This window comes from Cyprinodon tularosa, unplaced genomic scaffold (assembly GCF_016077235.1).
Source record: "Cyprinodon tularosa strain WSP-4 unplaced genomic scaffold, ASM1607723v1 ctg382, whole genome shotgun sequence".
Lineage (NCBI taxonomy): Eukaryota > Metazoa > Chordata > Actinopteri > Cyprinodontiformes > Cyprinodontidae > Cyprinodon > Cyprinodon tularosa.
In genome coordinates, this window is record NW_024039099.1 from 548732 (window position 1) to 562500 (window position 13769).

Genomic DNA, 13769 nt, shown 5'->3' on the forward strand with positions numbered 1-13769 from the left:
GCTTAATTATAGAGGATGATGCAAATTGCTTGATTTTTTTTGTCTTTCAATATTCCAACAACCTTTTTGGGATAGGGTTTGATAAATTCTACACAAAATATGATTTATTTTGTGTAGAATTAATCGTAACACCCCCCCCCCCCCCCCCCTTCCCAGCACACTCACACACATCACACACACACAACTTTGCAATTCCATACATATTAAGACTTTTTACTGACCTACATTTATTTTAGCTTTTGCCTTTTACCAAATCCTGACATTTAAGTTTATCTCCAAAAATAAACCCTAAAATAAAGTTACTTCTAAATCTAAACTGACTCCCTGACATTAAAAAGATGATCCATCAGATTAGGACCAGCCTTTGGACCCCACAAGTTAATTTAAAAATATATATATTATTATATATTTTTACGAGTCTGAACTTTAAAAATATAGCTAAAAAAAATGTTTTCCTTTCCTTTTTTCTGACATAAACAGCAGTCCTCTTAAACCAACATTTTATGTTCTGTTTCACTTTCCAACCAGATTTTTTTTCACTGAATGGTGGGATAATAAACTCCCGCATATAAACTTTGGAATTCGCTATATAACTATATTACAATGAGAACAAGCAGAAGAATCGGAGCAGTCGGTGGGAGTCACGGCATGCCCGGCTGTGCGCCATCTTTCATGGACACGCTGTAAAGCCGCGCAGTGTTTGCGCTTTTAACGGCGCTCCAACATGTTCCACCGGTGGCGCAGCACCGCCGCGCGGCCTTCAGCAGCAGAAGGACCAGAGCTGCTCACCGCTCCCTACTAGAGGACCACTCACACTCAATGAGTGACACGTTAATTGCACCCCCCTCCCCACCCCCCCACCTCACACACACACACACACTTCAGCCAAACCGCCCCTGTTTCTACTTAGCTCCCACTTACCGGGAGCCCTTCTTCCACTTACTGTGCCTGCTGCCTGTCCTTCGCCTGCCTCCAGACTCCTCAGCGGAACACAGCGGAGATCTCCGGGCTCCAAGTGCCAACCTGAGCAGGAACAGCTGCCGCTAATAGTGGCCTGTTCTCTCTCTATTTCCCTTTCTCTCTCTCTCTCTCTCCGTCTCACGCACACATAAACGCACACACCGCTTCTCCCGCTCCGTCTCTGTTTTACTGACCCTTTTAGAATCCACACGAAGCCGTTAAACCGTCACTTGCTTTCTAGAATGTGAAATACATTGTCAACTCCCCTAAACCATAAAACTAACTTTATGGACCCCACGTGACCAGAGGAGAGCCAGTGAGAGGAATCAAAACAGATTTTTACGATCCAACTTGGAGATAAAACCCCTCATCTGTTTGACACGTAAATGTCAAAGCTGCCTCCATTTTTCAGTTTGGCCCAAAGCAGGAAGAGAGTTTAGTTTAAAAATCTATACATGGCTTTAAAACAGCAGCCCACACACAGCACGCAAGAAGGGCCGGGAGGTTATGGCCGGATGAGGCTCGGAGAAGGACCCGTGTGGCCCGCGCGTAACGCGGGGAGTTTACAGGGAAACAGTGTCAGCAGCCGGTGAGTTTAAAAGTTCATTCGGTTGTTTACAAGCAGAGATAATCAGGAGACAATAACTGGATTTTCTGGAAGCTGCTTCCGTTCGACGCGGAAAGGACAGAAACGTGACGCATTTGACCACCGATGGTCATTTGTTTTTAGGTAGAAAACTGCACTTAATTTGGCCTTTATTTTTTTCTTGCTTTTTTGTTTAACTGATCAGGTTTGTGCTTAAATGTCGCCTTTATCCTTTGAGCTTTAGATATTTCTAGGCTCAGGTTCCAGACAGGCCTGCGAGATACACGAATAATTTTTGGAGAACATACTTTTTTTCTTCATATAAGCTTCACTCCCATATAAGCTTCTTTAAATATGGAGTATTTTTTCATGCATTTTTAAGCTCCTGTAGCTGAATAATGTGTTAAGCTCTACAAAAAAAATCCAGTTTTCCTCTGTGAACAGCTGCGTCATGCTGTCCACTCCGCTTTACCGTGAGAAACTTTATTCATAATTATGTTTCACTCAAATCCGAAACAGTTACAAAAAGCTCACTGACAGAAAGTTTACAAGGACACAATACCGCACAGCTCTCATTCACCCACGCGCTCACACAAACGCGACCACAACCGTCAAAACGTCACCATATGTGTGTGTGTGTGTGTGTACATCAGATGTGACACATTCAACAAATAATCACAACAACGATATATTTCGGTCGGTTACACAGAAACAAGGGACGGACAGAGACACGAAGGCCGCTCGATTGGTTCACAAACACACGCGCACTTTTTTTTAGCACGACCTCATTCACAAACACGCAAACATTTCCCCTTCTTCCACAGTAAAAGTGAGTTCAGGTTTCAATGGTGCTTGTAACAACACGGTGAGAGGACGGGGAAGGGATGGGGGGGTTAAGCAGGGAGGGGCTGAGCTTCACTGGATGGAAATAACTTAAGAGGATGACTGAATACAAAAGGAAAATATCACACTAAATATTCACACATTGGACACTAGATAATAGACAGGCAGCCGGAAAGTAAAACATATATATATATATATATATATATATATATATATATATATATATATATATATATATATATATATATATATATATATATATATATATATATATATATATATATAAATAGATGTGTACATATATATATACATCTATTTATCTCTGTATATATGTATATCTATGTATATATAGATATATTAAATATCTATATGAAGATAAAGAGATATTTATAGATGGATAGATAGTACCAGCCTTGTTTTTTCTGCTGCCCTCACTAACAGACGTAAAGGACACGAATAAAAAGTGCTGAACTGAACATCACAGCTACTAACTGGAGAACAAACATTGTACTATGAATCAAAGATGGAATCCGATTCATCCTGCCACTATTTTCTTCATCGTCCTCTATTTATTCCATTTCCACCAGCCTTCTTCTTTACTTTGTGTTTTTCATCATGTTTTTCTTTTTTTCCTCTCCCTTGGACACCTCTTTGCGCTTTTGTCCAGTTTGCCTCCCAGACAAACACGAAGCTGAAGGAGCAGCTTCCCCTTCCTCCTAGGGTTGGTAGGCACCGCCGGCCGGAGCCAGACTCATACTTTTAAGCTTGTTGTCCTTCTTCCACTTCATTCTCCGGTTCTGGAACCAGATCTTGATCTGTCGTTCCGTGAGGCAGAGCGCGTGAGCAATCTCGATGCGCCGCCGCCGCGTGAGGTACCGGTTGAAGTGGAACTCCTTCTCCAGCTCCAGAGTCTGATAGCGGGTGTAGGCTGTCCGCGCCCTTTTCCCGTCCGGGCCCGTCATATCTGAGGGGTTTGGAAGCAACACAAGGCTGTTAGGACAGAGGGCCCCATGTGTGGCACAACAAACGGCCATCATGGCACAAAATGTGGGGGTTAATGTGCCACAAAAATAAAAAATAAAACATTAGAAGCATCATTCCCTTTAGCTCCTTTGCTTTACATCATAGAAGTCTGTTCTGCCTCTAACATCGTAGCTACAGGTGTTTTACTAAACCTGACGCGTGGTGAATTTGGGTAATATTTTTTATTAAATAAAAGCAAATAAAATATAGCTTTTTTATCACTAGATTCTTAAGGTTTGCCTTTTTAACCCCCTTCCCCCCATCCTTTTAAACATCACCCTCACCTAAACATCCCAGCCTTCAGGTCCCTTCCAGGATTTATTGCCTCGTCCTCTGCCTCACCTCTTTAATAAAGTTTCCACACCTAATAAAGCTTGACTTTTCAAAGAAGCAGCAACCTCCAAAGCCTGTAGAGCCTTTCATTCTTTCCCTCCCTGCTGCTTTTTTCTTCCCACCCGGTCCATGTGTGCTCCCCCAGTCTGCTGGGCTTTGCAGTCCAGTTTTGCTCACCTTTGGCAGATTTACGTGGCTTTTGTGAGATTTTAAAAAAAGGCACAACGATAGAGGAGAGAATAATCCAAGCAGTGCCTCTGAGGTTTGCCTTCTCAAACTGCTACATTTCATGACGACTGGATTTTCAGATATCAGAATTAAATCTATAACATCACATCTCAAAATAAAGACACCAGCTAAAACGTTCCGCCTTTTATCTTCTAAATTTTCTTTCTAAGTTAAACGTTTTGCTAAATAACAGAACAGACAACACGATAAACTGCTGGGTTTATTCAGATAATATAAAGGCTTTGATGCTTTTTCTACATCTTTCCATGTGGATAGAGAGCTTCCATAAATAAGCATAAGAATCTATTTCCACATCAACTTCTTCTACATAAGTAGATGAAAGTATTTAGCTTAAAGTTTACACCTCTGAATTAAAATGTGTGTATTTGCCGAGAGCCAGAATGTACCATGGCTTATGTGCAGTTTTCTCATCCAGGGGAAAATCTGAGGTGCGTGCGCGTCACTGCCCCTGGTGCCAGCAGCTGAGCCCGCCGGGTCGCCTTCCTGCTTCTCAGCTGCTCTGGATCGCGCCGGTGAATCATCCCCACGGACGGCATCTCTGCAGTCCAGCAGGTCCTCGCTGTCTCCCGAAGCGTCTTCAAGCTCCGTGAAGCGCGGCGTCGTGCCGCCAGCCGCGGCGGACAGGTTTGGAGAGCTGAGGTTGCTGCTTCCTGGTCGCTCTGAGGTGGGAGATCTCTGCGCGCCCGGCTTGCTGTTCTCACGGCCGCCTGTCAGGAGAGAACTCCCCCCGGAGGAGAGGGAGCAACTGGCCGGCTGTCTGAAGCCGAAACCCCTGGAGAACTCAACCGCCGAGCCTCCCCCGAACTGTCCTCCGGTGCTCGCGGCTCGGTCCCCCCCCCCCTCCTCGGCTGGATACGGTCAGATCCATGCCGCTGTAGCCGTAGCCATAGGAGCCCGTCGCATGGTGCATGGTGGCGGAGGAGGAGTCCCTGAACGTCCCGCTGTTCATTGCGCCGCTGCTGGCTCCATAATTTAGCAGCTGATAGTCGGGACCGTTCGAGAACGAGTTTACAAAGTAGGAACTCATTTAGTTGTTTTACAGAGTTACAGGCAAACAGCTGAGTTGTAAAGGGGGGGGTGTTGGAGGGGGGGGTGGGCCTGATTTGTTAGATTTCTCCCGGTCGTTACAACCCTGGTACTTTCAACGATTTATGATGTATTAGTGAATTATGGCGTTGCACTGTACTTCGTTTTTAGCTTTGTATGCGCCGTCCAAATAGGGGGGTGGGGTGTTGGATGTAGATGTGTGTGTGTGTGTGTGTGTGTGTGTCATGGGGGAGGTGAGGGAGGAGACGGAGAGGGAGGGGCCGCGATCATGTGACTGTTTTGCAGACCACTCGTAAATTCTCGCCGATGACTTCGTGGAGGTAATTCATGCTCTGAGGTTTCTAATGATAAAGGCTTGAGCCTCATTCCCTCCCCCTCTTCATGCTGCCTTTTTCGGTTGCCAGCAATGTCGGCTGGTGAATGAAGAGCGCCACCTACTGCAAATATGATTCACTGCACACATAGGGAGGACAGGGAGAAGGGCAGAGAGTGTTGGCACTTTGAAATGGGATTTATATAAAACAGTCAATTTCTCCTACATGTGCCCCCCCCCCCTCCCAGGCTGTACCCATGCTCGATCATCCATGCACCGCCGAACACATTTAGGGAGGGAGCAAATTAGAAAGCGGAGACCATGCACATACAGAATGATAATAAAAACAAGAATCTGCCTTCCACCTTCGGCTCACATTCCAATCAGAAGCTTCCCTCTGCAGGAGCGGAAACCGAGATCTGTGTAAGAAAAACTGCTCTAATGATGAAATGGGAGTAACACACCTGATAGTAAGGAGAATTATAAAAGTGCAGATGAAGCAAAGAATAAATACCCAACATCAGAAGTAAGGAAGGAGAGTGTGAGTTTCATCAATGGATGCAATCAGAGTAATTAAAGAATCTCCTCAATTTACCACCAAATAAAGCAACGAAAGCAACTTTTTGGAGTATAAAGAAGCAGCAGACAATAACAAACCAGCTCATCTTTGGTTTTTATACTTTCCAGGTTGTTTTTTTTTTTTTTTTTTACTGGCTACCTTCTCTCTGGTTTCCTCTGCTTTCCCCTCAACTGCAGTGGTGGAATGTTCAATGTGATCTGTAGCCAAACAGGGTAGAAATCTGCTGATTTATGATTTGTTGATTCCTGGGTTGGGATGCATTGCAGGCCAGGGTGCCCCAGAGCGAGCATGCTTTGATACAACACTCACACACTCAGAGCCAGAGGAAGATCACGAATTCATTTTTGTTTGTTTGTTTAAATAGATATTAATCGGATAGATTCTGTGTGTCTATGTCTCAGGCTGCATTCCTTTACTTAACAGAGTTAGAATTAAAATAAGGCAATAATGACCAAACCTCCACAATAATAATAATCATACCAGCAATTAAAAAAGCTACGAATTCAATTTACGTCATATATCGTAGAATTAAAATTAGAAACAAAAACTGAGATTCAGGAAAAAACCCAAAGAAGAATTTCCAGTTTATATTTCCACCATTGCGCAGGTCGTCTCTGCTCACTTTAAGCTCATCGTTTCGATCTTCCAATGAGAAACAATTTGGGAAACGATTTATCCAAAGAAAATAAAAATTCGTATCTAAAAACCTCAAATTTTCCTTTTTAGCCTGAAATTAAACCTTTATTAAACATTCTGTGACTTTTATTGAAATCCATCACTTCCGAACGCTGAATAATATGGAAGTATATTACTTTTTTTTTACTTAAAAAACGACATTAACAAAAAAAGGTTTTTAATTAGTTTAAAATGAGAATTTTTGTTTGTCGATGCACCTTCAACGTTTCTTTCTCAGTGTGCGCATTATGAGCCATCCGTTAAATAAACGACTTTTGCCATAAATCTCTGTATATGTATGTATATGGTTCCATTACTACATCCTTCATTGGTCATAATCTTGTTTGATTAGATAACTAAGTTTTTATCGGAGTTAATGAATAGAATGAGGTTAGTAATTGAAGGCATGCTGGTTTTGTTAATGTCCTGTTTGGTTTCCCAGCTCTAATAAACACTCCGCCATTTTTCTGAGGCTGCCTCACTTCAGCTCGGCTCGTCGGTAACTCCGGGGACAAGCAGAGTTCAAAAGGTCACCAGGACATTGTCCACTTTGTCTGGGTGAAGAGAGTGTGTGTGTGTGCAACATGTCTGACCGGCCTGGTCGAGGACAGGTCAACTTTCTCTGCGCGGCTCTGCGGCTCATTCATTATTTCAGGCCGCTTTCACTTCCCCCGCGATCACTGCACCTAATTGGCCCCGGACCCCCGGCCTCCAGGCCCCTGACAGCCACCGAACCACCGCAGCTCGTGCCTCGAGTGCCGCATGTTTCACACTTACATAAAAAAGGCTAAAAGGTTTACGAGTCTCTGGTGCAAACGGACATAAATCGCTGAATCACCAAAAAAAAAAAAAAAAAAAAAAAAAACTGTTTTCTGTGTTTGAAAGAAAAGGGCCAACATTTCATCATACACTTCTTTAAAGTTTATTGTACATTTCTCATAGGTAGTATACGTACTGGACAAAAAGAAAACAAAAAAACCCCACTAAAATAAACCTACAAATTCCATCAAATGTACACTCTTCTTAAGGTGTTTGGGTAGTTTGGAGAACATCAGTAGGTCAACACCTCAACGCGCTTTTCTTTAGATCTAAGTGGGAAAATCAGAGCTAAAAACAACATTTAAGACCCTTTAAAACAGAAACATATTTTCACATTACAAATGATTCATCCCCTTTATCTAAATCTGTATTTTAGCTACAATATGTACAGCGAACCCACTCCCCTTTCCTCCCCTGTTGGTTTGGTATGTGTGGAACACAAGATAGGCCTACAACTCATTATAACAAAAACAAGAAAGAAACAAAAAAACGAGGAAGTGTTTCCTTCAAAGCAAGTGCTTAAAAAAATACTTAAAAATCATACAAACAAAACAGCTTCAGTAAGAATTTAGGTAGTTACGTTGGAATGCTGTAAATGAGCTCTAGTTTCTGAGCGTCTTATAACCTTCATATGCTCTGCGCCTTTCAGGATAAATCTACACATCCTGAAACTTTATTATTATGCAGAATTTCCATTAAAAACAGGCCAATTTTTATACATATACATACACACTTAGCATGTAGTTTTTTATGTCTATTTCTTTCAATTTTTCATTGCTTTTATCAAGTTTTATTCCTCCGCATATTTAGCATTTATGGTTTAGGAGAATGCATTTTCTCTTTCAAATGTTTTGGGAATAAAAAAAACTTTTAAATATAAGTCAATAGAGGTGAGTTAAAGTTACGTTGTTTTTTCCCAGAATCATTAAATGCCGTGAGTTCTAGGAGACCCGGACCCTGGAGAGAAGTGAAGGAGAAAAGCATCTCAGTTCCTCCTACACGGAAATGAAAGAAGCAGTGGGCTCACGACACGTCCACACCTATCAACCAGATTTGGAATAACCAGCATGGATTTCCTTTCATCCTTCTCCTCTTTTTTTAATGTCTTCGTCATCGCTTCGCTTTCACTCCGTCCGTTTCTCTTCCTCCTCTGTACCGTTTACCGTGGAAGAGGAGGAAGACGATGAGTTAATCAGCTTGTTCTCCTTCTTCCACTTCATCCTCCGGTTCTGGAACCAGATTTTAATCTGGCGCTCCGTGAGGCAGAGCGCGTGCGCAATTTCGATGCGCCGTCGCCGCGTGAGGTACCGGTTAAAGTGGAATTCCTTCTCCAGCTCCAGGGTTTGGTAGCGAGTGTAGGTCTGCCGGCCGCGTCTCCCCGGGCTGCCGAAGGTCCCTGAGAGATAAGGAGAGACGGAGTCAGGTGAGGGGGGGTGGACCCAGAACTAGGGTTCAATTTGATCCTTTCTCTTGATCCTGATTCAGGATCAACACAGTTATAAAAGTATTAATAACAATCACAAGAAGAAATGTAAAAAAACAAAATTTTTTCCCAAAAGTCCTCAAGATCAAGAGGTTTATTTTTCTAAGATCATAGAAATGTATTTTTTCATTATTTATTCATTAGTTTGGTTATTTTATTTGTTTGCTTTTAGTTTAGCAGATCCAGATTCTGGATTGACCAGAAACTGAAACTTAATAAAATGACCACATTAATAACAATAATAACAATAACATTCCAGCGTAGTATAATTAGACATTATCAGTCCCGTTATTTTTCTCTAACGTTTCGTATAACATGTAATATTTTAATCTATTTTATTCTATTTTTAATATTTTTTTCTATCTCTCCCACCTTTGAAACACCTTGACAAATTTTTTCACCTCAGCATAAGTTAAATAAATAATCAAACAGGCAATTGTTTTCTTATTAATGCCAATCTATAGATTGCAGCACAACAGAGTAAATTTATTTCCAATTTTTACAGTGAAAAATAAGACATTAAAACCGTTCTGTTTTAAGCTGTCTCTGTTTGCTTCAGTTTTAATGGATTCCTCTAGTCTAATAACTGTCTGATTTTGGAAAAGTCAGCACAGAGTGCGCGGAAAATAAAATCTAATAAAGTGCAGGGTTTGTTTTGAGAAAATTGCGTAATTTCTTCAAAGCTGCTATTATATATCCAACAGCAGCAGGAGGATCTGTTTTCTTACAGATTTCAAAGAGAATCATTGAAGATCATAACGGAGACAAACCGAGGCAACATGTTTGTGTTGCTGCTGTTTCTCTCTGACAGCAGCGCCAGGCAGACTTTGCTTTTAGCCCAGCCGTCCCTCCTCGGCAGCTGCGTCAGTCAGTAGGTCACACAGTAACTGCGGCTTTCAGCCAAACAAACCAGTTTTATGACGGACAATAAAACACTAAACCCTTGACTGACTGGTAAGCCAACAAACGAGCTTTATAACGCAGCTCCAGTCAGAGGAGGGGGGGGAGAGAGGACGGCTGACAGAGGAAACAAAACCTCAGTTGAAAAAGGAAGAAGGACGCACTCACCGTTACACGCGTTCATCCGCTGCATCCACGGATAAATGGGAGTTGGCACCGTTTGTTTGTCATCCATCGCTTCTCCAAAGAGTCCCTTTCCTCCAAGACCGGCGCACTCCACTTTGCGGTGCATGCCGTCCTGACTCAGGACGAGCTGGTGTTCGTCCAGACCGCACGGATGGTCCTTGTCTCGGTAGAAGTTCGTGGCCGCCGTCGCAGCCGCGGCTGCCGCTGTGGCGTAGTCGCATGCACCGGGTCCGTTAGCGCCTCCAACCGCCAAGCCAGCCGCCCGGTGCCCACCGTACGCTCCGTTCGCAGCCTGCTGATAGAAGTTGGAGGCTGGGTAAGGCTTCTCCTGGTGAGCACTGTACGCCACCGCCGCGGCCGCAGTCACCGCCGCCGCCCCCTGGTAGTGTCGGAGGGGGTGGTCGGCGTATCCCGATGAATACAGGGAGATCTGACCGAGGAAGGGCTCTGCCGACGCCGCTTGGCCTCCTCCAGTCGTTCCCGGTATCACCGGGAACGACGAGTTTACAAAATAGGAACTCATTGGTAAAAAAAAAAAAAAAAAAAAAAAAAGTGGGAAGGAGAAGAAGGAGGAGAAGAAGAGGAGAGGGGAGTACAGGAGGGCACTAACAAACACAACAACAGTGATAACGCGATGAAGAAGAAGAAGGAGGAGTGGACCGAGGCTAACGGTTCCTCCCGTCCTCCTTCCTCTGCCTTCCCTGCTGCACTTTATGATTTGTTGTGTTTTATAGCCGCAGACCGAGCGGCTGCTGCTGCTGCTGCTATCAGGGACTTTATCGCAGACTGGGAGGAGGGGTGAGGAGGGTGAAGTCGGGGTGGCTGGGTGCCAGTGCTGGGCAGTGTTGGTTGGGGGCTCGGTAGCAAACAGTCCGTGTGTGTGTTACAGGAATTGGGTGAGGAACATAGGGGGGAGTCAGAGGGGGGAGTCAGAGACCAGCTGACCTAAGGCTGTCCAATGGGAAACTCCGTGCCTGGCATTAGTTTGCCTCAATTTTCCTTTTCGCTGGAGAGACGGGGGGGGGGGGGGGGGGGGGGGGGGGGGTCTGGGAACCGCCCCCCCCCTTCTTATTTCCCCTTCTCCAATCTCCAGCTTTCCTCCCTTTCTAATTGTCATTTCATTTCTCTTTCTAATCTTCTCGCGGCTCCCGTTGAGATTGCGCAATCACAGCGGAATTCTCCGCGCGTTAAATTGATTGTTTCTCTTCTCGCGCGACGTCCTTCATCCGATGTTGGACTCATAAGATCTGCGCGCGTGCACGCGTGCGTGTGCGCGTTTGAGTTGCCGCTGCACCACCAGGGGACACTGAGCGCATATCCTTTTGCACTGTGTGGATAACAGCCAACAGATCGAGTTCAAATTAATTTGTTGAGAGAACATAACATGCAGCAGGGTGTGTGTGTGTGTGTGTGTGTGTGTGGGGGGGGGTGTTCTGAGCGACCTGGATGTAGAACCCAGGCTCTTATAATCTAGATGTTTACATGTTTGTTATTTTCTGGGTTTCATTTACATCCCGCTACGTGTGTGTCCTCTTCCACAGGCATTCTGGGTAATCTGTTCCCCAATCTTGGCATCATTTAATGTCTGCCTCTGTGATCTTCTACTGTCTAAATGCCTCATTGTTAAAAAAAAACCCTCCGCTGGAGTTTTGAGGTTTGTTTGGGGGTGATCAATGTGTGCCGTGAATTATTATTTTCCTTTGCTGTCAGACTGATTAGTCTGAAAGGTAAGAGGAGAAGAAGAAAAGAAACAGTCCCGAAAAAACCCAATTTTTTTCTGTTTCAATGACACTGATTGGGCCTGAAAGCCCTTCCACTGCCAACGAATCAGGAATTGACCTCTATGTGTCTGAAGGAGGAGGATATACAAACCACTGAATTCAATAATTAGTTTAGTTTCCATGTTAAACGAGGATAAACATAAAATGTAAACACGCGAGGAATAAAAGGTTGCATTTTTATCACTCTATAGGAGCAACAATGAAAAATTATAAGTTTAATTATTTTTGATATTGTTTATATTGACCACTGGTTAACTTTTAGAATCCAATCCTGCTTCAGGATCCTGATTAAATGAAAATGTAAATATAACAATGATGGAAGATGATATTTGTATCAAAGCTTTACATAAAAAAAACACTCGCCCACAGTCATATAGGCCTACACCGCTCATTTTATTCCTAAAAAAGAAAGAAAGAGTTTCACTTTAATTTTCCCATATTAAACATTCCAGAATTCAAAAAAACAAAATAATATTAATTGAATAAAAACATCTAAAAGCACCTTCATTCTGGTCCTAGTGTTAAATGTCCTTATTTTTTTGCAGGAGGAAACGTTGAATCATATTTTTGTTGAATGTTTTAGATTGAATCTTCCCTTTGTTCATTTGGATGGTCTGTTAAGTTGCTTTTTCTCTAGATGTATCTCTATTCGTGCACAGAACAAATATGTTCATGGGCTTTTAAACTTCCTTTCTGGGATGGCAAAACTAGCAATATGGATATCAGGGAAGAACAAAATGAATGGTCATCAAAACTGGTAATTGCTCCTGTTCGAGTAGAATTTGAGGTTTATAAGTTGACAGAGAGAAAGAGGCGTTAATGGTGGAAAGAAAGAAAGAAAGAAAGAAAGAAAGAAAGAAAGAAAGAAAGAAAGAAAGAAAGAAAGAAAGAAAGAAAGAAAGAAAGAAAGAAAGAAAGAAAGAAAGAAAGAAAGAAAGAAAGAAAGAAAGAAAGAAAGAAAGAAAGAAAGAAAGAAAGAAAGAAAGAAAGAAAGCTCTTTCCAAGCCAACTGTGTGTCAGTGAGGTTGTAAAATAACCGCAGCCATAAATAAATCCTCTTCTCTGTGTCTCTCTTTGTTTCCTCCACAGGCTGCGGCTTGTCCCCATGGCCAAACTACAGACCGTCCGACTGATAAATCGACACAAAGACTCTATTTTTGCTTTTACTTTGCCCTCCCACCCAATGCATTCCAAAAAAGCTCAGCTCTACTATGATTAAAGACTCTGCTCAGAGATATCTGGGAAGCTGACAAACCTGAAAGCTGATTTCTCCCTTTTCCTACTGGAAAAAAAGAAGGAAAAAGAAATGAAGAGAATTTGACATTTGCAGTTGTACTGTGTAACTTGCTTTCTGCTTTCTGAGCCGCACCTCCCTCCTCCTGGCCTCCCTCTCTCGCTGGCAGGACGCTCTATTTCCTCCCCGCTTTGTGGGAACGGGAAGCAGCCAGATTGTTTTGGAGCTGACTGAGGTTTAATTATTGATGACCAGCACCTCACGGAAAAGGACAGAGAAGAGCTGCAGTCGCGGACAGACGCAGGGACGGTAATGCTCATATTACTTTCATCTTTTTGCGCAACATGGTCTTAAAATTTAGCCTAAATCTGAATCCGCATTTACAGTAACGATGGCAACAAATGCCGCTGAAATAAGCCCCTAATTGATTTTCAAAGGGGTAAACATGTCAATCAGATATCATAAAGAATAACCTAGATTAATTATAAATATTAATTACCTTTTTTATTTGATTTACTTTTCTTGATGCATTTTATATTTTATTTTAAAGCAGTGCTGATGAAGCTCTTCCAGACTTTTTATAGTAAAAATGAAAGCAGAAATTATTCTCAGTAATCAACAGTGTTTGCATTTCTGTTTATGAAAGAAAAACATTTATAGAAGGGAAATTAAATAAAAGCAATGTTTACAAAACAAAATAGAAAAAAAAATATATATATAATGAATATTGTGTATTATATAAAGCTGAATTGTATTA

General features: G+C 42.6%; 3 protein-coding genes across 7 annotated transcripts in view; all 3 read right to left on the reverse strand.

Annotated features, from left to right (window-relative positions):
• hoxb3a (homeobox B3a) overlaps nt 1-13769 on the reverse strand; it is a 79905-nt gene that overhangs the window by 60844 nt on the left and 5292 nt on the right. For 4 of the 5 annotated variants that reach the window (XM_038297106.1, XM_038297104.1, XM_038297118.1 and 1 more), the window contains exon 1: nt 944-2589. The exons of the other annotated variant lie outside the window; for it this stretch is intronic. The gene's annotated coding sequence lies outside the window, so the exon portion shown is untranslated. Of the gene's footprint in view, nt 1-943; nt 2590-13769 lie in introns of those variants that run through there. 5 annotated transcript variants of the gene reach the window in all.
• LOC119791173 (homeobox protein Hox-B5a-like) lies at nt 3027-6028 on the reverse strand. The gene is given in 3 exon segments (XM_038297119.1): nt 3027-3353; nt 4381-4834; nt 4836-6028. Coding segments are annotated over 3 exon segments (888 nt in total). The 5' UTR covers nt 5022-6028; the 3' UTR covers nt 3027-3105.
• Nucleotides 7516-11021, reverse strand: LOC119791175 (homeobox protein Hox-B6a-like). Its single transcript, XM_038297123.1, has 2 exons — nt 9980-11021; nt 7516-8824 (listed from the first exon to the last, which is right to left on the reverse strand). Exons 1-2 carry the CDS (start codon nt 10518-10520, stop codon nt 8553-8555), a joined length of 813 nt encoding a protein of 270 aa, XP_038153051.1. The 5' UTR covers nt 10521-11021; the 3' UTR covers nt 7516-8552.